The 26,807-nt window shown below is 42.7% G+C and overlaps 3 protein-coding genes and 1 non-coding gene across 4 annotated transcripts in view; 1 reads left to right on the plus strand and 3 right to left on the minus strand.

The window, feature by feature from the left end:
* Nucleotides 1-2,033: 2,033 nt before the first annotated feature.
* On the minus strand, nucleotides 2,034-4,583 carry LOC122024755 (dof zinc finger protein DOF1.6-like). Its single transcript, XM_042583442.1, has one exon. It carries the CDS (start codon nucleotides 2,855-2,857, stop codon nucleotides 2,195-2,197), a length of 663 nt encoding a protein of 220 aa, XP_042439376.1. The 5' UTR covers nucleotides 2,858-4,583; the 3' UTR covers nucleotides 2,034-2,194.
* Nucleotides 4,584-4,728: 145 nt separating this feature from the next.
* LOC122024754 (pentatricopeptide repeat-containing protein At2g22070-like) lies at nucleotides 4,729-5,774 on the minus strand. The gene has a single exon (XM_042583441.1). It carries the CDS (start codon nucleotides 5,736-5,738, stop codon nucleotides 4,848-4,850), a length of 891 nt encoding a protein of 296 aa, XP_042439375.1. The 5' UTR covers nucleotides 5,739-5,774; the 3' UTR covers nucleotides 4,729-4,847.
* Nucleotides 5,775-5,868: 94 nt separating this feature from the next.
* Nucleotides 5,869-5,942, plus strand: TRNAT-AGU. Its single transcript has one exon. It is a non-coding gene; the product is annotated as a tRNA-Thr (tRNA).
* A 2,279-nt stretch (nucleotides 5,943-8,221) lies between these two features.
* The window catches only part of LOC122024164 (exocyst complex component SEC3A-like), a 36,678-nt gene continuing 18,092 nt past the window's right edge, over nucleotides 8,222-26,807 (minus strand). The window contains exons 6-25 of the mRNA XM_042582722.1: nucleotides 18,049-18,194; nucleotides 17,477-17,594; nucleotides 17,181-17,285; nucleotides 16,522-16,623; nucleotides 15,242-15,379; nucleotides 15,025-15,153; nucleotides 14,838-14,918; nucleotides 14,681-14,755; nucleotides 14,054-14,227; nucleotides 13,816-13,966; nucleotides 13,609-13,670; nucleotides 12,815-12,985; nucleotides 12,456-12,535; nucleotides 10,469-10,550; nucleotides 10,168-10,265; nucleotides 9,954-10,062; nucleotides 9,775-9,843; nucleotides 9,302-9,367; nucleotides 8,941-9,030; nucleotides 8,222-8,492 (exon numbers count right to left, since the gene is read on the minus strand). Of these exons, the coding sequence (XP_042438656.1) occupies nucleotides 8,382-8,492; nucleotides 8,941-9,030; nucleotides 9,302-9,367; nucleotides 9,775-9,843; nucleotides 9,954-10,062; nucleotides 10,168-10,265; nucleotides 10,469-10,550; nucleotides 12,456-12,535; nucleotides 12,815-12,985; nucleotides 13,609-13,670; nucleotides 13,816-13,966; nucleotides 14,054-14,227; nucleotides 14,681-14,755; nucleotides 14,838-14,918; nucleotides 15,025-15,153; nucleotides 15,242-15,379; nucleotides 16,522-16,623; nucleotides 17,181-17,285; nucleotides 17,477-17,594; nucleotides 18,049-18,194 (2,157 nt within the window). The 3' untranslated portion in view covers nucleotides 8,222-8,381. The remainder of the gene's footprint in view (nucleotides 8,493-8,940; nucleotides 9,031-9,301; nucleotides 9,368-9,774; nucleotides 9,844-9,953; nucleotides 10,063-10,167; nucleotides 10,266-10,468; nucleotides 10,551-12,455; nucleotides 12,536-12,814; nucleotides 12,986-13,608; nucleotides 13,671-13,815; nucleotides 13,967-14,053; nucleotides 14,228-14,680; nucleotides 14,756-14,837; nucleotides 14,919-15,024; nucleotides 15,154-15,241; nucleotides 15,380-16,521; nucleotides 16,624-17,180; nucleotides 17,286-17,476; nucleotides 17,595-18,048; nucleotides 18,195-26,807) is intronic.

Raw genomic sequence — 26,807 nt, forward strand, 5'->3', positions numbered from 1 at the left:
CTCGTCCGCCGGTGTACTCTTCCGCGGTCACCTCGTCCCTCGGACGCACCGAGCCCGTCGGCTCTCTCCCCGTGCCGTCCTTCTCGTTAGCCGCGTCTTCCGCTCGACTTCCTGTGTTCCTAAGCTCCTGCACACTTAGACACAAGGGTTAAACAACGCAGGACCTAGCTTAACTTGTTTGATCACATCAAAACACCTCGGGGTTCCAACAGTTTCGAAACTCCTGGTCGAAGGCCTTTACATAGGCCCATTTCGGGAGGATGGAACCCCTCTGGCACCTGGACTATGTGGCTCGGATAGTCGACATGCTCCACATCAGCTTTTAGATGAATTTTTGGGCCCGACCGCCTGAACCGACTCCAGGCGCCCGCAGCACTCGCTCGAACGAGCCTGGTCTGAGCGCCCGGACCAACTCTAGGAGCCCGGACTCTCCTTTTTTCAGCAACTTCTTCCCTACAAATAGATTAGTCTGGGCAATAGAAAATATATTTACCCTGCAAAACAGAGTTAGCACAATATAATAAAACAGTAATAGTAATTAGATCCGATCTCCTCGAGACCAGGATCTAATAAAGGTCTCAACTTAAGTTTCCCAAATGGACCTAAGCTGGACCGACGCCTACAGTTCCTTAACGAGGAATACGTGCTCACTGGATCTCTCATCCAGTTGCTTACCTCCACTTACTAACTGCAGTAAGTTGACTTGACTTTGACCCATCAGATATTTTCGTCAGTTGTCAAGTCCACAGACCCAACTGGATTTTGGCCGGTTGTCAAGTCTCGTAAACTCAATCGGACTTCCATCCTGATATCGGGCCCTGCAGACCTATCTGGACTTCCCACCAGTTATCGGGTCTCATGGATCTAGCTGGATTTCAGCCTGTTGTCAGGTCTTTCAGACCAGTTAACTCCTACACACTTAGTAGAAAGGTTAGACAAACATCACATCTAATTTTAATTTATTTGTCATACATCAAAATCAAATTATTAGTGCAATCTGCACTAACAGAACGGTTGGCGTGGAGGTCAAAGTCAAAATAATCAAAAGTCAAGACCCACAAGATCAGGCGAAATTGGCCAATCGGGCCTTCAATGCTGGTTGGGTGTGACCGTCGGACGACCATGCTCTGAAAACTCGCAACTAGGGTTAATAGACAAACAATAAATCTCCCGGACCACCGTCCTTGTCGATCAGACGGCATGTCCTGTCGAACAAAAGGCATCCCTTTGACAACAGGAAGGCCAAGTGAAGGAAAATAGCTCCATTCAGTACAACCAATCTAGGACATCCTTGCCGAGCAGCCTCCGGTCGGCTTACAATAGGAACCACTTACATATCTCATCATACCCATTTGGAAGTTTGTGTCACTGACAATAGAACATGTCTAATAAGTAAATTATACTTTAGAAACTTCCAGTTTGTCATATCATAGATTTGTATGCTCGCTTAAGGAAAGGTGTCGGTGATATTTTTCTAAGACATTTTAAAAAATATGCATACGCTTTGAGATGCATACTATAAAAAGGGATTTCTATCCATAGACGACGGTATACATTATCTTATTATTTTACACACTCTAATTACTATTCATACTGTTCCTCTTCATTGTGTTGAAGAATGATTAAGCATTGGAGGAACGTCGAAAATTCTTTTCAAACCTAATTCTAATGCTTCTAATTTTACAAGACAGTATGGAGTCTCTATCAAATTAAACAGAGTCACTTCTCTGTTTTCGGATAAGTTCGTCCCCCGTAAAAGATACTTTTAACGAATCATTTTCCCTCCGATTGGTTTGATTTTATTTAATTTTTTTATTAAAATGATAGATAGAAACTCCATTTCCTAGGCATTTTGCACTTTGATTTGGAAGAATGAAGGCTACGGTGTGATAATTTTGGTTACCTCGCCTCCGCCGACTCTGCATATCTCTCACTGCATGCTTGAATTAGAATACGTAACGGTGAACACCCTCTTACGCGTGTGATCTCTGCCCTTTAATCCACGCTCCACAGTTGTAGTTAATTAATAAAGATTTAGTAAAAAGGCACAGAGTTTACACGTTAATAGCCGATTCATCAAGCAAAGGAGAAATTAGCAGGTGGAGTACATAATTAGAGGAGGCGTCTGATACGAGAGCAAAATTAGGAAGCTTCCTTAAAGTAATTAATGCCACTGCCGTCGATCGGCAAGCTATTAGTTGAACTCCCTCGCCGGAAAGCCGCCTCGACAGGCTGGAGTGGACATGGCACGACCAAGGTCCGGCCACGCCAAGTTCCCGCCGGTGCCGGCGCTCCCCACTCGCCACGCGTCTTCTGGTTCGTCGAGAAGTGGGTGGGACCACAGCATTGCATGGTGGCCCAGGCTGCCAAAGCCCATCTCCTCCGCCGTCTCCCTGGCCGCGCCGCACCCGAGCCCGAGCCCGAGACCCAGCGCGAACCTACCCCGGCTGGGGAGGAAAGCCTCGTCCATCCCGAGAAGCCCAGCGGCGGCGCCGGGGAACAGCGAGCTGCTGCGGCAGGCCGGTAAATCGGAGGTTGCCACTGTGTCTGCCGAGGGCGGCTGCTGCTGCGAAGGCGGCGGGGGGAGGGGTCGGAACTCTGAAGCCGGCGTGGGACGGAGGCGCTTGCGGGTGGCGCCGCCTATGGGGACGTTGCGCAGCGTGCCGCCGAGCGTCCAGTAGCGGCGGCACGACTTGCAGAAGTGCCGGGGCTGCGACATGTTGTAGTTGTTGTAGTAACAAAACTTGGTGTCCCGCGACTCGCACCGCGGGCACCGCTCCCTTCCGCCTCCCGCGGCCGGCGCTGGATCTCCCTGCGCCGTCCGCCGCCGCCGCGACTCGCCCGTCTCCATCCCCATCCCACTCCCTTTTCCAAACTCACAATCAATCGATCAATCTTCTCCCTCTCGAGCTTTCTTTCACTCCTCAACAGCTGAAGTAGCTCAATCAGCCACACGCAAGGAGGATCAAATCGAACAAAGCAGCAAGAAAGAAAGCCGGAGGATTTATACAAGGCAGAATAAAGAAGAGGGGGGAGTGGTCTCGGGATGCGTGGTGGAAAAAAATAGTCCAACGTATTCGACGTCGTTGTCTCGGTCTGTACGGCTCGGAAGCAAAAGCTGAGCCATGGAAAGAAGAAAGAAGAGGCGGAGGAGGTACGTACGCTGCAGGGCTTAATTTTCCAGATGAGCGCAAGGCAATGAGAAGCTGCGCCTGTCTTCGGCTCCCGTGGAGCTTCCGCCCAATCCACGCCATCGATTGGCATGCTCGCATTGCATGGGGCGCAGAGCAGACCTGCGCATCAGAGGACGACAGCGGGAGAGGGGCATATATCTGCTGGCTGAAGCCATGGCAAGTTGGCCGCGTGCAGGATTCTTCGACAGGTCTTGAGTAGGCGCCACCGCGGTCGGCCGATAGCTAGCTTCAGCTGCTGCGATTTGGCCGGTAGCATTTGGAATTTGCTGACTTGATGGCCATTGCAGGGCGGATGCCTGTCACTGTTCGACATGCAGCAATTGTGAGGCAACACTGACTCGACATTATGCCACTCGAATCTTTTTTGTGTGCGTCCCAAGGCGACGAGTCGAGGAAGTGGATGGAATCGGGAGGAGCAGCGGATGTGCTCGCCGAGGGCGGAAAATAACTGAGGGTTCTGGGAAAGGAGATGGTGATCAAGCGAGTTGAGATCGAGATGCCAAGTGCCTATGTGCTCGTCGTATATACTCGCCGTGTGTTTACTGTTTGATTCAGACAGATTGGTCATGGAGATGGAGGGAGGAGGAGAAGGAGGAGATGGTGGCTCGCTGCTGCTTCAACAATCAACAAGTCGTACCATGGTGCCTACGAGATGGGACACAGTAGCTGTTCTTGACCTCCCTGCCACGGGACCATAATTGTAGGGAACTGTGATCCGGCCTTGCATTGTCCTGCCATGAAAACAATAACAGGAGTAACAATGCTATAGTTCGAGTGGAGTTTTGCATAGTTTAGCTACGCGTTTGAGGTTCTTGCAAGATGAACGATCCCCCTTTTGATCTGCTTTCTGCTTCCGCGCTTTCATTTCGGTCCATCTTCTGATGGATCTCTGTTCATTTGCTTGATTTCCTCCATTTGAGCTTTGCGGATTTGATTCAACCTCAATGGAAGTGAGAAAGGAGTTTTTTTTTTTGTTGTTGTTGTTGTTTCCTTCTGTGCTCATCTCCCTCTCCGTCGCCGGCGATCGAGGTAAGTCTTCCAAAAGTTGACATCTTGTTTGATCCTCTTGGGATTCAGTGTTTCAGAAAGGAAAGGATAGCAGCTCCGGGAGGCACTGGATGAAACCTCAGAGGAGATAGACGCCGATGACTTCGGCAATCTCAGGGCTCCATCAGCAGTTCCAAGTCGCTGGCCTGCCTCCGAGCCCAGCAAGAGTTTCTCCGCGCCACCGCCCTTGCCGCCGACCGCACCTTTCTCTCCTCCGACTCCATCCCAGCCCTTGAGGAGGCTTTCGCCGAGTTCGTCACCATGTACCCAAAGTACCAGTCTTCCAACAGGGTCTACAGGCTTAGGCTCGACGAGTACTCCCACCTCAGTGGCGCTGGTGCCAGGGTCTGCCTCGACTACTGCGACTTCGGCCTCTTCTCGTACCTCCAGAGCTTTCAGCGCTGGGAATCTTCAGCCATTAGCTTATCGGAGATCACCGCCAACTTGAGCTATATTGATAGTGAATTCACTGCAACAAACGTTCAAATGCCAAATTCCTCGAGTAGTATTTGATTCATTATCAATGCAAAATGTACATTAATTGTCAGGTGAGATTTTGAGCTGCAGAGGAGAATATAGAGACTGATGGCGGAGGTCCAAGCTCGATCACCAGTAATCTCTGCAGGAGCAGGCGCCGTCCCTGAAGTGGTGGAAGCGCTTGTTGTCCCGCACGATGATCTCCCTTCCCTCCAGCTTCGAGATGAGCTTCACCGCGGTATGGCAGTCGCCGCAGATGCGGAGGTTCTTCATCACGCGTAGCGTCGTGCCCGGCGGTGTGCAGACAAGGCCGTAGGCGATGGCCAGGCGCTCGCTGTGGTACATCAGGGCCTGCGCCTTCGCCTCCTCGTCGACGTCGTGGAGCACGAACCGGGTGTCCGGCACGTACCCTGCCGCCCTCATCTCCTCGTGCAGCCGCCGCACTTTCTCGTACGCCTCCCGCCTCTTGGGATCCGCCTCGCCGCCGCCGCCGCCGCTTCCGCCCCTGCTGCCCCTCCGGCGACGGCTTCTTCTCACAGGCATTTCGTCGAACACGATGCGAGCCTCCTCGGCGCCGCCGAGCTTGCAGCACAAGGCGGCGACTTGGTCGACGAAGGGTTTGGTGGATCCCAAGGGAGTGCTCATCGCTCTACGACGGGCACGCCTGAGGAGGTCGATCGACCGCGTGTCCGCGCATGAGCGAAGGAGCAGGAGGAGGGTCGCGGGTGGAATTGGGGCGCCTCTTCTGGCCGTTTCGTCGAGAAGTTGGAAGGCGGACTCGATGCTCCCTTCTTTGCACAAGCTTTCAAGTTCGGAGTTGGTGGCGATCGCATCTGGCGACGCAGCAATCTCGGCGAGAGCGGCGGCGCGAACATTTGGTCGAGGCGCAGGTAGAAAAGCCGAGATCTTTACCGCAATTTGAAGTTTGGGAAGGGAGGAGAGATGCGATTGGAGAGGTTCTGGATGGGAGAAGGCGGAATTGGAGAGGGAGTGGAAGCTGAGAAGAGCAGCCATCGCCATCGATCAGAAGAACAACGCGAAGCAAAATCTGATATTTCAAGGGACGTAGCAGATAAGGTAAAATAGGAAAAAATATCATCCTAACGTATTTTAAAATAATTTAAAATATATAACATTTATATTTAACAAAGCTTTCATAGCTCAGTTGGTTAGAGCACCCGTTTAGTAAGCGGGAGGTCTTGAGTTCAACTCTCAATGAAAGCATATTTATTTTGTTTTTTTTTTAAACAGGTTTGTAGATTCAGCTCTCATACATATATATATTTTAAAAATCCTGATTTTTACATTTTGTATTATAGGTTGCAGATTCAATTCTCATATATGTTTTTTAAAAATCCTGAGGTGACGTTGATATTCCGTCGTAGCAGGGTTGTTAATCAAATAATTTAATCATCGGTGTGTTTGTATAAAAATTAAATCTTAATTATTTTTGCTTAGCAAATACTCTTGCTATCACGTTCTATCCACCAAGTAAATATTAGAAATGTAAATAGAATAAAGAGGCAAAGGTGAAAAAACTCTATTATACATAGATTGTTAGTCTAATATTAGAAGTCTCTTAGTTTTATTGTTAGTTTAAATTATGATACATACATTGATATTGTACATATATGTATGGGAAGAGACTCTCTCATGCGTGCGTGCATAGGGCTAGGTGCAAATCCAGTGTTTGAATTGTACTAAATCAAGATTGACTTGTGTGCGAGCATGACCTGCGCACGTCGAATGCCGAACTGGTCGAGACAAGATTTACCTAAGTAAATAAACCAACAGTTTGCCACCGAATCTCTTTTTACTACTTGCTCAAGAGGATAACGGAAACATTAATATGAAATTAATGACGATTCCGTAACGTCTTGACATTAATGGTGACTTCATAATGTCTCAGTATTAATGGCGACATTAAACCCATTAATAATGATTTCGTAACGTCTCGCCATTAATGAAGACATTAAATCTATTAATGACGATATTAAATCCAAATAAATAAACCAACAATTTGCCACCGAATCTCTTTTACTACCTGCTCAAGAGGGTAAGGGAAGTATTAATATGAAATTAATGTCAATTTCGTAACGTCTTGACATTAATGACGATATTAAATTCATTAATGGTGACTTCGTAATGTCTTGACATTAATGACGATATTAAATTTATTAATGATGACTTCGTAACGCCTCAGTATTAATGGCGACATTAAACATATAATAATGATTCCGTAATGTCTCGACATTAATGAAGACATTAAATCTATTAATGGCGATATTAAATCTAATTTAACTATAATTTGGTTATTCATTGCAGATAAGGTGAGAGCTCCTATATAAGTAGGCTGAATCTTGAGCTAAAGATAAAGTAGATGAAGATAAACGAAAGAGAAAGCGAGAAGAAGAGCAGAAAACGAACCTCTATCCAGCCGTGTTCTCCCACAAAACTCTCTTAGTCGTGCATCCGTTCGGCTAAATTACTCGTGATAGTATTCGGGTACATTCTCAGTTGGTCACGAGTAACCAGTGCTTGGTTGCGTGCGTAGTTTTACCGTTATATACTGGGAAACATACGACCTGAGAGAACATCAAAGCACAGCCGAAGGTGGGACGAATTTGTTTCAAGAAAACTGCATAGAACATAGTGCTTAATATCTTAATCAGCGAATTCTCTTCCCGACTCGACGATCAACTTTCAATTCTGCTACGCACCGCATCAACTCTGCAATTTGGACCACCGAAAGTTTAGCAGAACCAACCCCGCTGACAACCTGAGATTATCCACTTAGGTCATCTCAACAGATAAGTTAGAATTAATTTTGTGTAATTTCAATTTAGTAATTTTTCAAATATCTCCGGTAACAGATTGTCCAATAGTAAATTCATATTCCTTCCTCCATATTCATAAAATCGACTCTAAGGGCTTTCCTCCATATTCATAAAATCGACTCTAAGGGGGTCGCTGATGTGACGATTCCACATTTTGTAAATTCATATTTCGCCCATAGAGTAAATTTAGAAAGCATGGTTGCTACTGAGATGATGCTCCAATTTCACCAATAGTTTAATCATTATAGGTGTCTTTGCATGAAAATTAAATTTTTTTACTTAGGGCGAAAGAAATGAAGTGGGTACCTATGGTTCAATCGTCATAGGTACCCACTCATTATGAACCATATAGCTTAAATAGTCTGCAACCTCAATTTTATTGCAACTAACAATAGTAAAATATTTTCAGTTACAATAACAAGTTAACTTGAGCACAATTCTTGTAGTCACTGAAATATCCCACTGCATTCCTTTCGCCCTTATTTTTTTAAATGAATAACAACCATCTTTTCTTCAAATTTTATTATTAAAAAAATGTCATTAAAAGTACTGATAAATGTTCATTTTTATTTTAAATTCTATTTTCTAAAAAATAAAAATTGGAAATAGTAAACTCTGAGTACGGGAATGGAGCAGTAGCAACAACAATAAAATCTTAGCCAGTGATTGGGATCTTGGAGCGAAGATAGAAAATTCTTTTCAAAATTTAATATTTTTTTTCTTCAACTCATTGTTCAAAAGCAACAGGCGTTATTAGCCTCAGAGAGGATAACGGCAAATGAGATTTACACACGGGGGAGAAATTACAACATGAAGAAATTCATATCTAACTGGAAGCAAGGAGATCCCTCAACTCTGACACTGGAGGCATGCCCTCGTTGGGGTAAATCTTGGCCACTGTCTGAACAAAGCTTTCATATTTCTCCAAGAAGTCTTTCTGCGATATTCAAATGACAGACGTAATGGAAATTTTAAACTCACTTGTGTAATAATTTCTTGCAAAACCCAATTTTCTTAAATTTTCATATATTCTTTGAAAATGAACACCATAAGAAGCATAAAGCGAAAGTAGATACAATGAACAGAGTTCAACCAACTATTTGGAATAAACTCAAGGAAAATCACTTTTACCAGTAGATTTTGATTAAGCAAATCTGACACGATTGGTTTAGCAACTATTTGAATTAGTTAAGGCTAATTAATTCATCGGACAATTAAATTCTATATTGCCTATATGGCCAAAAGCTTTATTTGTGATCAGTTGGTGCCAAATGGAGAAGAGCAATGTAATATATTTTGAGTTAGCAAAATTTTAACCTAAGAATCTTTTGAACTTAAATGGTAGATGAGAAAATTTAGAGAAGATATTTTTTTAAAAAAAGTACCTTGCACTTATCCCATAAAGGTGGCAACAACTCCTCAGAGCTTAAAGTCTTCTGCAGTCTCCTATACATCACATTTATGGATCTATCAACCTGGTAACAAGAAAATAACCATAAGAACATTGTATATGACTTATCACTTCCAGATAGGTCATATACTCCTTAGTTAATAACCTAATAGTTTTTGAGGATTGAGGCGATAGGAAAATAGTTGAGGAAAATGTGCCATGTGAATCAAACAAACAGCAAAGGGAAGAATTTACAATTAATTTTATTGGGGAAACTTGAGGTTCTGAAGAATTGTTTTGGCTAGTAACTTCGTTGACAATAAAGTAACACGTGGTGTTGCTCATAGTCGTCATACCTGGGATAAGCTGGATTTTAACACCTTCCTAAGATCTGTTTTTGATAGCCCAAGCTGGAAAGGAATCTGTGTGCATTAGAACAAATGTTAGAGAATTTTGATCAAATGAGACGGATCAACATTTGTACTGTGGAACATTGGCAGACACAATTTACTCTGTTCATTTCACAGTAGACAAGAAAGCCAAGATTGAAAGGAGATGAACAACAGACTTAGCAACTTCGTGACTTGAAAATTGAGTCTGACAAAAATCCCCTTGGGATGCATTTGTAAAAGAGAAACTAATTTACTATTATTGTATGTTTCTGAATGAAGCCTAGAAACGAATATGTGATAACAGAGAAACCTCATATGACTAGGTCAACTCAATTTGGGATGTACAACGAACTATATTTGTTGAGCAGAGCATAATATCGTACATATCCAACCTATTTAATGATATTGATTAGGATGTCATGGGTAATATAACTCACCTCCTCAGAAGGCACTGTGTACATTAGATCCTCAATTCTTCGGAAAAACAGAAATAGCTTGTCAAATTGCTGAGAAAGAAGACAACAGTTTGCAACATCAGTAAGAACAAATACCTGCTAAATATTTGAAGAAAAGAAAATTAGGGGAAAAAAAATGTAGTAATGAGTAAAAGAATTACATTCTCAATGATTATGGTGATATGACGCGTGCAAGCTTGTTCATAAGCTTCACTAGCCTGATGATAGAATTTTGCTAGTGTTGGAACAACATTGGCCAACTCAAATAAACTGCAACAATCAGATATAGTTTTCAATAAGCAGATTCAACTAAAAGCTTTGGCAACTATGTTGAAATTAGTAAAATGGGTACACAATGTATTTATTCTTGAAAACCTGTTCTGGAAAGCTGCATAATTCTCCAAAAGTATGATATCAGTGTACTTTGAGTCACTTTGTGCAATCTTCTCAAGGGTTACAAACATAGTGTTAACCTGACAAACAAGACAAAAACAAATCATGCTTTCACAGTTATAAACAATGTCCATATGCTACATCTTAAGTTACCTCAACCAAATTATTATAAGCTTCAGATGGAAACCTTTTTAACAAGCATTATAGTATTTTTAATAAGTTCCATTAAGGATGAGCATAAGATAAGCACAAAGTGATTAATTAACAATATCTTATGACTTACCAATCTTGTGTATGCCTTGTCAACTAAATCCCTTGATTGCCCCTGAATATACTGCTCCATTCGCGTCGCAAGGGTAGCAAACCTACACAAAAATAACTAGTTATGTAATGAGAACATAATTAAAAAAAAGTCAAAATCTCATATTTAAGACATCCAAAGTCTATATTTGTTTCACGGTAACATACTAGAAAATAGTCATATGAAGGCAATATCTTTGTGCAAATTTTATCGCACTTTAAGAGATGAAATTGCAAAATCCATCAAGACTAGACCCATATATTTAACTGAGAAAAAAAAAACCCACAGAATTTGGCCCCTTCAAGCTAAAACAAATTAGTTGCATAATTTACTCAAAATAATAATAAAAAAAACACCGAGCCCTCGATTATCATCATCATCATAATCAAAGTTGTACAAGTCCCAAATTCTTGAGTGTTTACAAAGACCTTATTTGTCCATTGAACTTTATTACTAATAATATTGAAATCAATTAAATCATTTTGTCTTACAAATTAGTTTTAGTTTGTCTCTCTCTTCCCCTACACCTTCAACTCAAATGGATTCTACTTGATAATTCGTTGGCTGCTTTTGAACATGTCCACCATCAACCTATATTCTCTCATTTTTATTATCTATAGGAGACATTGGAGCTAAACCTAATTGCTCTTGAATAGTATTTTATCTTTCCTAATGTACCCATACCATCCATCTGGTAATCTTGTCTCTTCTACATTAATCTTTCTGTGTGTTTATTCCCAAATGTCAACACTCTAACCATAAAAGATGGCAGGTTGTACCATAATATATATATTATTTTAGCTTAAGCGACACAATGATCACATGACTGATTTCATGACATCAATTGATTTCTTTTTGAAATTGGCTATTTCCGAAGTCCAATTTCATTCTACTAAGAACCTTTATGAAGAGTGGATCCGATCTAATGCATATCTGACTCAAACTCGATACAACCCAAAAAAGTAAATTATTATATTTCGATCACCTAGTCAAAAAAATATAATATATTTGGACCACAGATCGGATATGGATATCTAATTCAAAATACCAATTAATCCAAATGACCCCAGATTAATGAAAGATAAAATTTACACAACCTTTAGTTACACAAAGTAAATTATCCATCCACATAGCTAATAGGAGTTGGTGCAACGGTAAAGTTGTTGTTTTGTAACCTAAAGGTCACGGGTTCAAATCCTAAAAACAGCCTCTTGCAAAAAGCAGGGTAGAGCTGCGTACAATGGATCCTTCCCCGAGACCCCACATGGCGGGAGCTTCGTGCACCGAGTTGCCCTTTTATATCTAATAGGAGTAATTTACTCCATGAAAATTGTACGTATAAACAGTGGATGGAATTTCAATCTGTGCCATACCAAAATCACCCATTAGCCATCCGACCAATTCAAGTTAAATCAATTAACATGATTGATTTACTCAAATATAATCAACCAAAATTAAAGCATACACATCAAACCCATGTAAGAATATGATACCATACAACAATCATATCTTTCCAGTAAAGGAACAAAATTACTTGAGATTTTAAACTCTAAATACAAATAAATTAGAATAGCTTTACAAAAAATTAATGAGTACTAATAAAAAACTGAATCCTATAGTTTCAAGTCTAGGAGACTCTTTCGATTGCATGACTATCATGTTTATATGTTATTCATCTGCATTTAGTTCTTTGTTGAATATTCATTCTGCTGTTTGGATTAAATTCATTGCCTAGTGTCTACTATTTCTATTTCCTTCATACTTCAACTTTTCCATTTTTAATCAGTTCATTGTATCTTAATCTGGAATATATTCCTTAGCAAACATCTAAATTTGGGCAAATGCCAAAGGTTATTAGGATCTAAAAGCAAATAGGAAGACACTAGTGCGTTAGCATGCAATAAACTTCATGGGACCTGCTGAAGTTATCTTTCTTTATTAATTTCCAAATTACAATTTCAATATGTACCTTGGAATATAGGATAAAACTCCTATTTGCCTCACATTACGTTCATTTCTCTCAATTTGATGGCATGCTTCATCAACAAACTGCAAATTTAATGATTGCAAAAGAGAGTTAGAAACAAATACTGGGTGGAAAGTATATGCCACAATATTTAATAAAGAAACTGCCACCGCTTGTTACCCCAAGCGATTTGGCATCTAGATGTATATTCTTAATGTCAGGGATTGATCCGCATCTATGACCAAGAACAGCCATTTAATATCCTAGGTTAAGATATCTGGTATATATTTTTATGTTGTTCGTTATCCTACGTTAAACAGTTGAAAGATGCATAAATTTTCACAGCATGGGCGAACACTGACCCTGCTAAATTGTGTTGATATTTTAGTCTGCAGGTCTTTTAGAAGCTCTCTTACAAATCCAGCAGCATCAGCTTTCTGTGCAGAAAGATACCGCTCTGTAATCCCATACATTGATATACAACGGAGAGGATCAATCCTGTAGGCCCAATCAACTACTGCATAGAAGTCTTCCTAGAAATAGAGTAACATATCTTGTTATTGATAATGAACGAGTCTATAGTTTTCTGAACTTAGCACAGTTATGTAACCTACAAATGAAAAATGCAAGTCAAAAGGATAAGGTAATTAGGAAAATAGAAGCTTAAACTCTTTTTTTTGGTGCATTTCCATCAAAAGGAGCTTATGGTACATCAAAATGAAAATAATAATAATAATAATAATAATAAAAAGACAATTGGAGAACAAGTTGTCTTCTAATCAATCAAATACACTGATATGGCAGAAGTTAAGAAATATGATTGTATAAGATTGACGGCTAACATAAAAGACAAACTAAACTTTCTGACTATGAGAGTTTCAGAAGCTCTAAAACCATAAGATTATTTCAAAAATCAAAAATAAATAATCAGGTCATCATACTCATCAATCATCAATAACACACACAGAAGCATCATCTATATGATGACATGAAATTCCCCATGAATGAAGTCTACTAATGGCTACTGAATTATGGGTACCAACATTAATCATAACCACTAAACATTCATGGTTGGATGATAATGCTTTTTGTGACTAGCAAAGCTCGCACCATGTAGTAAAAAACTTATTCCTTCTAAGTTTGAAAGGAGATTTACCTGGATTCCATCAAGTAAATCATGGAGAGCGTCATTTAGTGCCCCTAACTCAGAGTGATTACCTGTATATAAGCATATAACATCAAAAGATATTGACGAACATCTGCCAATGAATAATATTGATAACAGTTCTAGTGTTCTACTAAAAAAATCAACAATGAAAACCTTAAACATGGAAAAGGGAGAAAAAGGAAACAGAATACTCACTTTGTTTCACATCGTTTCCATCAGCATCCATCATGCTCAAATCATCGTCACTTTCACCATTTCCATCAGATTCCCTTTTCTTTCCATTAGGGGCACTAGGTGGAACAAGCGCAGAAACTTCGAAACACATAAAATGTGCAAAAAAGGAACTCTACAGAAAAAGTGTGAAGAAGGTAAACACTTTCAACAATCAGAAAGATAGTAGTTTATGATGCATCACCACAAAAGGATCTACAACCTCATCCACGAGAAGAGGAATAAATATTGTAAGCATCTTGGAGTATGCTTCAGAAACAGTGGATGTATCTGAACCACTTGCTGTCTGATTGGAGCCTGTGGAAGCTTCAAGCCAACCAGTAGGATTCCTTGATGCCTTTGTACTCGCACGAAGTTCATTTGCAAATTCACGGGCCTGTGAAGTGTAAATGAAGAGGTATTATATATACACTTCTTATTTACACAAATCCCTGTAACAAACAGAGCATTAAAGGAGCATGTAAGAGGCATCCTGCATCTGGGCTGCTTAGTTATTATTTCTTCGATAGGATATTAGAAATTCAACACTCCACATTGTAGATATATGATGCCCAAACTATGAAATATCAAGTTATAAACTGTAGAAAAGTATGACTTAGTTTCAATTATGCAACATGATATACCTAGATAGCTAGGTGTACGAATTACAAACTATGACAAACCAAATGTGATTCTCAAGAAAATATGAATTATCACATGTCAAACCATAGATATAGGTGCTTTCTTTCCTTAGCTTCAATGAAAAGGTACCAATATCTATTTTCTCCACTCTATGTACTGCTAAAATAAGGAAGATAGTTTCCAAATAACATTAAAGAAATCCTCCTACCTCTCGTCGAAGAAGCAAATTAAGGGACTGACAGTATGCCTTCCTCAAAGGGACAAGGCAATTCTTGTCAAGATTCTGAAGCAACATAAGATAAAAAAACATAAGAGATATACACAAACATTTCTGATTCAAACTGTAGTTCTTAGGATGCTTGAACCTTTAAGTGCTGCAGAAGTCGAGCATAAGTTCTACATTTGTATCTTAGATCAGCATGATCAGGCCTTTTCAGATGTCCACGCTACATGTAATGAAACAGCAGCTCAGGTGGAAAGTTTAACAAGAAAACAAAAAAGAGAAGCTACTTTAATGGTTATAACTGCAAAATGGTAAACTCGCATCCATACCTGCGAAAAATAACTCCTATCACTTATCATAAAATCCACTAAACTAGAGAAATAATTTCTCAGGAATTCTGTTGCCCGCCGAACAAATGTATTCTTCAACTTTTCTAACTCTGTTTGTTTATCTTTAACCTGCACAATTTACTCTCCTACAGTATGAGTTCCCACTGACAGGCAGAACAATCACTATTTATGCTAGAATAAGGTATAGAACACATACAGCTTGCATATCCACATAAGCTGGTTCCAAGTTTGGAACTTCAAGAGCATGAATTGCGCCAGTTAACCATTCACACGCTTCAACATTTTTGAGCATGCGTGCTTCCTCGAATGATCCCGCAGTTAAAGATGCAGCAAACTGAAACAAATTCAGTTGATTAAAATTAGCAGGACCGAAACAAACTGGCTCTTTTAATGTTGGTTTGCCCAATATCCTATTTGCAAGCAAATAGCAAAATGCAAATATGAGCAATATGAATCTCTAAATATTTCATTTAATTCCGCAAATGAACTTTGTTGCAATAATAACCAGTTTTTCCTGGTGTTGATGATAGCAGCAGCAACTAAGGCAGTTAACAATATATTTACAGATGACCTGTAAATGATCTTAATTGATTTAGAATGAAAACACTAGAATAGAGTTGCTAAATACACTAGATAGACTTAGTTCCTGAAGATAACTCAACTAGATATACATATTTTTCATTGTATTTAAGAATGAACCTACCTAGTTACAACCACAACCTGGATGACTGAGCAGAGAAAACAATTACTACGAGGTAGAGTTCTTTTATACTTAGAAAAGAACTGATATACAGTATCTATTTTGCAATTAAGTATAGCTAGTACATGCTCACAAAAAATTCATAAATGGCAGGGGGATTACAGAAAATGCTATTCAGAAACCTAGAACGCAAAGAACATCAAGCATTTCTATGCAATTGTTTCTTGCAAAGTAAGTCATATCTACAGATCAAAATGCATTGAAATAGGAAAACACATTTGTTAAAAGCCAATGGTGCTAGAATGTGTAGCTTGAGCAAGGATCCTAGTAAAGATACAAAGACAAAAACTTGCACAAATAATGAACAACTCTGTGCAGCTTCTGAAAATATTGAGCCTCCTAGGGAACTTAAAATATGTTCTTTGTCAAGGAATATTGATCTAAGAACATTCTGATGAACATAATAGAGAAACTAAAAAATGATGAAATGCAAAACTGCTTTTAGTTTGGTTACAGTTGCCCTAAATAAAGCTGAATGGAATGAAAATATTATTGCAAATATCTATATCTATATCTATCCCACTCTCTCTACATAGCTTCTGATTATGGTTGTTAGATTTAAACACATACTTGTCACTAATGAATACATAATAGTATAACTTTGCGAATAGCTTAAATAATTGTAAAATTTATGCTACTGAATTCATTTGATTTCATAATATTAAATCGCCATTTACAATTGTTTCCTGTTTTAAAGATAGAGAATTAAACCAAACCTCAGAAGGAATACGCAAACGTTCAAGGAGCTTATCTAGCTCCTCAATAAGTGCTTCACTACACATAGACTGCATCTCCAGTTTGTTATTCCGCAATTCAATCTGTAGATAAGTTCAGTAAATAAAGTAATGCTAGAATCAGGAGTCAAGATAAAAGGTATTTGCTAGAATCAGTGAACATAGATGAACAGACAATAGACAACAATGTTGCACATCCATCCATTATCGAATAAGTAGTTAAAACATTGTGTGCAGTATGAGAGAATTCAAATCATAATTCTGAGATAATAAGTAGTGACAAAACTAACCTTTATATTTTAAAACAAAGAATCTTACATTATGTTGAATTCCCCAAAAAAAACTTAAAACAATCTGAATAAAACTTTTTTAAAACCCATGCCATAGATAGCTAACAAATATTATGACACGCCATAAGTTATCACATTTCAAGCTACCCTTATATACCTCTCCTTGTTTCACTCAATGATCATAGAAAGAGGCCTAGAGTTGGAGAAGCAATATTAACTTGAACAATATACATGAGTCTAGTTCTTCTTAGAGTATGATTATAAGCAATAGGTAATACATAGAGTAGAAAACATATTTCTGATAATATCCATTATATAGTAGGAAAAATTGACATCATTATGAGATATTACCGATGCAATATCCTCCCGCATATGCCTGAGCTTAACATTGAAAATTCGCAACCGAATATCAATATCATCGACACACAGTGTAGCTGCTTCTAATCCCTGCAATACCTGGAGGCATATAGTTTCATGAGTTAGTTCACAAAATTCCATAAATATTCAGAGAACTCTGTGGTCTAATATTTTTGCAAAAACCAAAGTTGGAAAACAGCTAAGATAAAGTTGGAAAACTAATGTATACCACCATCACATAATTGTCATCAAGGATACAACCATATCAATCCAGAAGAGTTCGTGATTACCTCCTGAATCAGTGGTTCACTTTCCAGTAGAGCATAGACATTTGTTGCTTCGAGAGCAAGAAGTTCCCGCTTCATCCTCTCAGAAAAAGCCTCTGCTTCACCAATGCCCATAACATACCTGCATTAGTAGATGCAATTGAATACAATCGATGAATCATAAATGCTAGCTACAAATACACGTAAATAAAATTGGTAAATAACCAGTAAATAAGAGATGAAAATATATCAATCTGACTGACGAGACTATAAAAAAAAAAGACATCCCGGTGCACGAAACTCCCGCTATGCGGGATCCCAGAGAAGGATTCAATTCGAACCCGTGACCTTTTGGTTACAAAGCAACAACTTTACCGTTGCGCCAAGGTTCCCCTTCCCCGGGGCTATGTAGTTGAAAAAACAAACTTGACAAAATGATTTACATTTGAGATATATCTAGTTTTATCAACCAACAAAACTAATTAATTATGAGAACGACTATCAAAAGGAGGCAAAAAATTAGTTAGCTTAAAATCTCATCAGAATGCAAAAAAGTATCATTGAATGCTCTAAAGCAAATGAAAGATAAGACATACGCGCCAAGAAGAGCTTCCATATCTTCCTCTTCAGCTTGTGAAACAAGGTCTTTTTCAACGGTAACCTTCATGTCATTTTGTTCCATAACATATGTAGCTGGTCCATCTTGTGTGTTCACTTGCTTAGTAATTGATGGTGTATTTTCCTGGGTAAAACATATGAAATAACATGACTGACTCCTTCACATGGGCTTCAAATCAATCTTCAGAAAGAATAAGAAGACATAAAGGATATTCTCTTAAAGAATCCCACATCAAAAAATAAATACCACACATCATCCAAACATCTGGATTAAAAGAATAAACACACAAATAGATCACCTAGGCATCCCTCATTTTGTACAACAATCATCCTCAGCCAAAGAAATCAGTTTTCAATTTTAATTTGGCCTAGATTAGACTATCATGGAAGAATATTTACAAAATTAGATCACAACTGATAATTGAATTCACAACTATCTCTATATTACCCTGTCGTAATTTGTAGCTGTGTTAATATGTTATATAGAAACATATTCAAATCACTTAAGCCATCTAGAAGTTTCCATTAGTTCACCTTGTTGAATACGGTAGCTTAATTATAGGGATTGTGATTGATTAGCTCGATTGTGATTGATTGTAATTAGCAATTGTAGGGAGTCTTATGTATATAAATACGAGTGTATTTGATAGAAAAGTTAATCAAGAAATATTTTTCCTCTTTTACATGGTATCAAAGCAAGGTTAATCCTTCTCTGACCTAATTTTCTTTTCTCCTGCTGCCACTACCAGAAACCCCAATACTGTTATGCCACCTGTTGCTACGCCACTACCAGCCCTCTCCTTTCGGCCTCATCTCATCTACTGAATCTCGCACAGTTGGAGTAAGCAGTAGATTAGAATTTCTCTATTCAACTGGATCTCAAGTGTTGCTGGATCACCGCCGACATTGTTCTAATCTACTACTACTCACGTTTCTATCCTAAATTCCTCCTGCGATGAAGTCTTCAGATTCTAAACCCAATTTGACTACCACTATTAAATTGAATGAGACCAACTATCTCTCGTGGTCATGTTCGTTTAAACTATTCCGAGGTTTCCCAAGAAGAAGGAACATATTATATCTAGCCCTCCTAACCTTAAAGACCCGAAATATTCAAATTGGATTTTGGATGCAAGACCTTGCTTGGGCGCCCATGCCACGCCCCTATGCGCAAGGCATGCCGAATAGTGGAGACTTGTGACAGTACGTGGGGTGCTGTCCAATGGACCAGACATGCAGGAGAAGACTTGGTGATCACGCAAGCAAGGCATACGTGTTGGGCATGCCAAGCAGCAAAGGAGCAGACAGATGGACTTGTCCGTGTTGCCGAAGGAGCGGACAGATGGACTTGTCTATGGCAATAAAGGTGCAGGCAGATGGCCTTGTCCGTGGTGCCAAAGATACGGAGCCATTGTGCGAACACTGGGCGGGCAGACGAACTTGTGTGTGGGGCCAATGAAGTTAGATCGTGGTTAAGCACAAGGTGTGCAGATTGACACTTGGCGTAGACCAAAGCAGTGAAGCCATGGGGCGAAGCACAAACGGTGCATGCTGACACTTAGCATGGGCCAATGCAGCATGATGATGGGACAAAGCACAAGGTGTGCAGGCTACCACTTAGCATGGAGCCAATGCAACCAAGACATGTGGACAAAACGGTTTTGTAGAAGTTGAGTTAGTTTTGTATGTGGCATTGGTAGTAAGGGCAACCACCACGTAACTTCCTTGTAACCGCTTGCCTATGCATGATAAATAGGCAATGTGGGTCATTGGCAAGAGGGTGCCAAGAGTGGTGCCAAGGAATGCCAAAGGGGAGAGGCATTGAGGCAAGTCTTGGGCGAGATTCTAGGCAAGTGCCATGTGGGCTTTGTCTAGGTGAATCGTGAAGAATTGTGAGCAAAATCATGAAGGATTTGTATGAGCGGATGATGAGCAATTTGTAAACAATTCTGTATTGTTCCACTTGTATTCTTTTGTTATAGGGATAATAAAGGTTGGGAGTTTTCTCGTACTTGTTGTTGATGGTTTGCTTGAGGCTTTTGTTGTGCCCTTTTATTGGGCGTTCTTCGTACCACGGTGATGCATTCGTTGGTAGGTTGAATCAAGTGCGGTCTTGATTGTTGTGCAAGAAATTTTCTAAGGTGAAAATTTACCCCTATGACAACTGATATCAAAGCCAGAGTTTGGGTGAAATTCAACAAAAGATGGCTAGAAGCAACAACGAAATCAAAGAACAGATGGCATTGCTCGAAATCTTAATCAATTCTTTTGAAGAGAAAGTTGTTGATTACAATCTGATGGAAAAGATTGCTAAGGGGGAGGCGTCAAAGGAGCAAATTCGTGGCTTTTTGATGGAGGAAAGTGTTCAGATTCGCAAAAAAGTGCCGATTTAGCCTCCGTTGGCGAGGTTCTCACCGAAGGATTCCAACAAGTTCGTAGGAACAATACTAGAGCGGGAGGCCTGCCTTTGGAAGCGTTCGACGAGGGCGTCAAATTCTTCTGGTGGAGGTGGTTTGTTAACCCCTTAACTTTGGGCAGCGCAGGGCTGTCCAAGCCAAGTTTTGCAGGAAGGAGACTTGGCATTCCAACGAGTGTGGCATGGCGCTAGCCATGCCAACCAACGGACTGGCACAGCACTATCCAAGCCCAAGTCTGCAAGGGGCAGACTTGGCATTCCAGCGGGCCTGACATGGGTGTAAGTCATGCCACGCAACGGAGCATTTGGGTGGCGCGAGACTGTCCAGGCTCAAGTTTGGCAGGAGGTTGACTTGGCATTCCAGAAGGTGTGGCATGGGTGCAAGCCATGCCAAGCAGTGAACCGGCGGTGCACGGGGAATTGTCCATGCCCAAGTCTACAGGAGGAAGACTTGGCATACATCCGAGTCGAGCATGCTAAGCCGCGGCGAGGATTCTGACAGCACGCGGGCTGTTGTCCAAAGTCCAAGTCTTGCAAGAGGCAGACTTGGCAAATGTTCAAGGCGTGGCATGCGTGCAAGGCATTCCAAGCGAAGCGGTAGCGTGAAGCTATCCAAGCCCAAGTCTACAAGAGGAAGACTGCGCAAATGTTCGAGCCGAGCATGCTTAGATGCGGTAAAGGATTCTGGCAGTGCGTAGGGCATTGTCCAAGCCCAAGTCTGTAAGAGGCAAACTTGACAATGAAGCAAGCATGGCATGTGCGCAAGACATGCCAAGCAGCCAGTGGATCATGGATCGACAGCGCGGGGCTGCCAATGCCCAAGTCATGCAGAAGGAAAGACTTGGCAATCCAACGGGCATGGCATGCGCGCAAGGCATGCCAAGCATTGGAGCGGTGTGCGGGTATGCAGGAGGCATACTTGGCAATCTCACGAGCATGGCCTATGCGCAAGGCATGCTGAATAGTGGAGACTTGTGACAGTACGCGGAGTGTTGTCCAATGCACTAGACATGAAGGAGCAAACATGGTGATCAAGCGAGCAAGGCATGTGTGTTGGGCATGCCAAGCAGCAAAGGAGCGGACAGATGGACTTGTTCGTGATGCGGACAGATGGACTTGTCTGTGTTGCCAAAGGAGCGGACACATGGACTTGTCCGTGGTGCCAAAGATGAGGAGTCGTCGTGCGAACACTGGGCGGACAGATGAATTTATTCATGAGGCCAACGAAGCCAGATCGTGGTCAAGCACAAGGTGTGCAAGCTGCCACTTGGCATGGAGCCAATGCAGCCAAGTCAGGTGGACAAAACGGTTTTGTAGAAGTTGAGTCGATTTTGTACATGTGGTATTAGTAGTTGGGCCAACTACCATGTAACTTCCTTGTAACCGCTTGCCTATGCATGATAAATAGGCAAGGTGGGTCATTGGCAAGAGGGTGCCAAGGAGTGACAAAGGGGAGAGGCATTGAGGCAAATCTTGGGCGACATTCTAGGCAAGTGCCAAAGGGGCTTTGTCTAGGAGAATCGTGAAGAATTGTGAGCAAGATCGTGAAGAATTTGTATGGACGGATCATGAGCGATTTGTAAGCAATTCTGTATTGTTCCAATTGAATTCCTTTGTTATAGGGATAATAAAGGTTGAGAGGTTTGTCGTGCTCGTTGGTGTTGGTTGCTTGCTTGAGGCTTTTTTGTGCCTTTGAATTGGGTGTTCTTCGTACCTCGGTGGTGCATTTATTGGTAGGTTGAGTCAAGTTTGGGACTTGATTGTCGCACAAGGAATTTTCTAAGGTGAAAATTTACCTCTGTAACAACTACTATCAAAGCCAAAGTTTGGCCAAAAGGTGCCAAAGAAGCAAAATTCAACAAAAGATGGCTAGAAGCAACAACTAAATCTGAGAACAGATGGCATTGCTTCTTTCAAGGAGAAAGTTGTTGATTACAATCTGATGGGAAAGATTGCCAAGGGGGAGGCTTCAAAGGAGCAAATTCGTGGGTTACTGATGGAGGAATATGTTCAGATTCGCAGGAAAGTGTCGATTTATCCTCCGTTGGCGAGGTTCTCACCGAAGGATTCCAACAAGTTTGCAGGAACAATATTAGAGCAGGAGGCCTGCCTTTGGAAGCGTTCGACAAAGGCGTCGAATTCTTCTGGTAGGGGTGGTTTGTTAGCCCCTTAACTTTACACAACGCGGGGCTGTCCAAGCCAAGTCGTGCAAGAAGGAGACTTGGCATTCTAGCTGGAGTGGTATGGGCGCTAGCCATGTTAAGCAGCGGATTGGCAGTGCGCCGGGCATTCTCCAAGCCTAAGTCTGTAAGAAGCAGACTTAGCATTCCAGCAGGCGTGGGATAGGCGCAAGCCATGCCAAGCAACGGAGCATTTGGGAGGCCCGGCGCTGTCCAGGCCCAAGTCACGCCAAGCAGTAGATCGGCGGTGCACAGGGCACTGTCCATGGTCAAGTTCATGTCCATGGCCAAGTCTGCCTCTTGCCAGTCTTGGGCCTGGACAGTCCCGTGCCACCCAAATACTCAACTGCTTGGCAAGGCTTGAGCCCATGCCACGCTCGTTGGAATGCTAAGTCTGCCTCCTGCAAATTTGGGCTTGGACAGTGCCCCATGCACTACCAGTCCGCTGCTTGGCATGGCTAGCGCCCATGCCACGCCCGTTGGAATGCCAAGTCTCCTTCCCGCGCTGTCCAAAGTTGTCAAAGGGGTAAATTTTCACCTTAGAAAATTGTCTGCGCGGCAATCAAGTCCCGCACTTAACTCAGCCTACCAACGAATGCACCACCGAGGTACGAAGAACGCCCAATTCAAAGGCACAACAAAAGTCTCAAGCAAACAAGCAACATCGAGTACGGGAAAACTCCCAACCTTTATTATCCCTATAACAAATACAAGTGGAACAATACAGAATTGCTTACAAATCGTTCATGATCCGTCCATAGAATCTCGTCCAAGATTTGCCTCAATGCCTCTCCTCTTTGGCACTCCTTGGCACCACTCTTGGCACCCTCTTACCAATGACCCACCTTGCCTATTTATCATGCATAGGCAAGCAATTACAAGAAAGTTACATGGTAGTTGCCCCAAGTACCAATGCCACATGTACAAGACCGACTCAACTTCTACAAAACTATTTTATCCACATGTCTTGGTTGCATTGACTCCATGCTAAGTGGCAACCTGCACACCTTGTGCTTTGCCCCATCATCATGCTGCATTGGCCTATGCCAAGTGTCAGCATGCACTACTTGTACTTCGCCCCCATGGCTTCACTACAATCGGCTCACGCCAAGTGTCAATTTGCACACCTTGTGCTTGACCACGATCTGGCTTCGTTGGCACCACGAACAAGTTTAGTGTGGACACAACGACACCGTATCTTTAGCACCACGAACAAGTCTATCTGTCCGCCTTTGGCACCACGAACAGTTCATCTGTCCGCTCAGTCCATGGCTCCGCTTCTTTGGCCCCGTGCCAAAGTCTGTATGCACACCAAGTGCTCGGCCCACGGCTCTATTTCTTTAGCACCACGGACAAGTCCATCTGTCAGCTCCCTTGGTGCCACGGACAAGTCAATCTGTCTGAACCTTTGTTGCCATAGACAAGTTCATCTGTCCGCACCTTTGTTGCCACAGACAAGTCCATCTGTCCGCTCCTTCGGCAACACGGGCAAGTCCATCTGTCCACATCACGGACAATTCCATCTATCTACTCCTTTGTTGCTTGGCATGCCCAACACACATGCCTTGCTCGCGTGATCACCAAGTTTTCTCTTGCATGTCTAGTGTATTGGACAGCACCCCGCGTGCTATCATAAGTCTCCACTATTCGGCATGCCATGCGCATAGGCCATGCTTGGGAGATTGCCAAGTCGACCTCCTGCATACTTGGGCTTGAGCAGCACCCCGCGCACCACTCCAATGCTTAGCATGCCTTGCGCGCATGCCACGCTCACTGGATTGCCAAGTCTTTGTCTTCTGCATAACTTGGGCTTTGGCAGCCACGCACTGCCGCTCCACTGGCTGCTAGCCATGTCTTGCATATATGCCACACCCGCTTCTCTGCTAAGTCTGGCACCTGCAGACCTAGGCTTGGACAGTGCCCTGCACACTGCCAGAATCCTTTACCGCATCTAAGCATGCCTTGCGTGCATGCCGACTTGGATATTGCCAAGTCTTCCTCTTGTAGACTTGGGCTTGGACAGCCTCGCATTGCCGCTTGGCATTCCTTACGCACATACTACGCTTTGAAAATTTTCCAAGTCTACCTCTTGCAAAACTTGGGCTTTAAACAATACCTTGCGTGCTGTCAGAATCCTCGCTGCTACTTAGCATGCCTTGCGCGCATGCCCGGCTCAGATGTATGCCAAGTCTGCCTCTTGCAGACTTGGGCATGGACAGTGGCCCACACATTGCCGGTCTGCTGCTTGGCATTGCTTGCGCCCATGCCATGCTCGCTGGAATGCCAAGTCTGCTTCCTGCCAGACTTGGGCTTGGACAGCCCCGCGCCGCCCAAATGCTCCGCTGCTTGGCATGGCTTGCGCCCATGCCACACCCGCTGGAATGCCAAGTCCGCGTTCTATAGACTTGGGCTTAGACAGTGCCTCATGCATTGCCAGCCCACTGCTTGGCATGGCTAGCGCCCATGTCATGCCTGCTGGAATGTCAAGTCTCCTTCCTGCAAGACCTGGCTTAGGCAGCCCCGAGCAGTTGCCCAAGTCTCTGATACCCCTGTGACAACTGGTATCAGAGCCAAAGTTTGAGCAAAATTTAATAAAAGATGGCTAGAAGCAACAACGAAATCAGAGAACATATGGCATTGCTTGAAGTCTTAATCAATTCTTTCTAGGACAAAGTTGCTTATTACAATCTGAATGGAAAGATCGCCAAGGGGGAGGCTTCAAAGGAGCAAATTTGTGGGTCTCTAATGGAGGAACTTGTTCAGATTTGCAGAAAAGTGTCGATTTATCTTTCGTTGACGAGGTTCTCACCGAAGGATTCCAGGAAGTTCGCATAAACAATACTGGAGCGGGAGGCCTGCCTTTGGAAGTGTTTGACGAGGGCATCGAATTCTTCTGGTGGGGGTGGTTTGTTAGCCCCCTAACTTTAGACAGCACAGGGTTATCCAAGCCAAGTCTTGCAGGAATGAGACTTGGCATTTTAGCGGTCGTGGCATGGGCGCTAGCCATGCCAAGCAGGGGACTGGCAGTGCGCGAGGCACTGTCCAAGCCCAAGTCTCGGGAGGCAAACTTGGCATTCTAGCAGATGTGGCATGGGCACAAGCCATGCCAAACAGCAGAGCATTTGGGCAGTGTGGGGATGTCCAGGCCTAAGTATGGTAGAAGGCAGACTTGGCATTCTAGCAGGCGTAGCATGAGCGCAAGTCATACCAAGTAGCGGACCGGCGGTGCACTGTCCATGCCCAAGTCTACAGGAGGAAGACTTGGCATACATTCGAGCCGGGTATGCGCGCAAAGCATGCTAAGCAGCGGCGACGATTCTGAGCACGTGGGGTGCTGTCCAAATTTCAAGTCTTGCAGGAGGCAGACTTGGCAAATGTTCAAGGCATGACATGTGTGCACGACATGCCAAGTGAATCGGCAGCGCGGGGCTGTCCAAACCCAAGTCTACAAGAGGAAGACTTGGCAAATGTCCGAGCCGGGAATGCTTAAATGCGGCAAAGGATTCTGGCAGTGCGTGGGGCAGGAGGCAAACTTGGCAATGAAGCGGGTGTGGCATGTGCGCAAGACATGCCAAGCAGCCAGTGAATTGGCAGCGCAAGGCTGCCAAGCCTAAGTCATGCAGAAGGCAAGGGCTTGACAATCCAGCGAGCATGGCATGTGGGAAAGGCCTGCCAAGCATTGGAGCGGTGCGCGGGGCGCTGCTCAAGTCCAAGTATGCAGGAGGCAGACTTGGCAATCTCCCGAGCATGACCTATGCGCAAGGCATGTCGAATAGTAGAGATGTGACAGTACGCGGGGTGTTGTCTAATGTACCAGACATGCAGGAGCAAACTTGGTGATCACGCGAGCAAGGCATGTGTGCTGGGCATGTCTGGTGCATTGGACAACACCCCACGTACTGTCATAAGTCTCCACTATTTAGATGCTTTGCGCATAAGCCATGCTCAGGAGATTGTCAAGTCTTCCTCCTGCATACTTGGGCTTGAGCAGCGCCCCGTGCATCGCTCCAATGCTTGGCATGTCTTGCGCACATGCCATGCTCGTTGGATTTCCAAGTCTTTGCATTTTGCATGACTTGGGCTTTGGCAACCCTGCACTGCCGATCCACTGGCTGTTTGGCATATCTTGCACACATGCCAC

The sequence above is a fragment of the Zingiber officinale genome, chromosome 9B, assembly GCF_018446385.1.
Source record: "Zingiber officinale cultivar Zhangliang chromosome 9B, Zo_v1.1, whole genome shotgun sequence".
Classification (NCBI taxonomy): domain Eukaryota; kingdom Viridiplantae; phylum Streptophyta; class Magnoliopsida; order Zingiberales; family Zingiberaceae; genus Zingiber; species Zingiber officinale.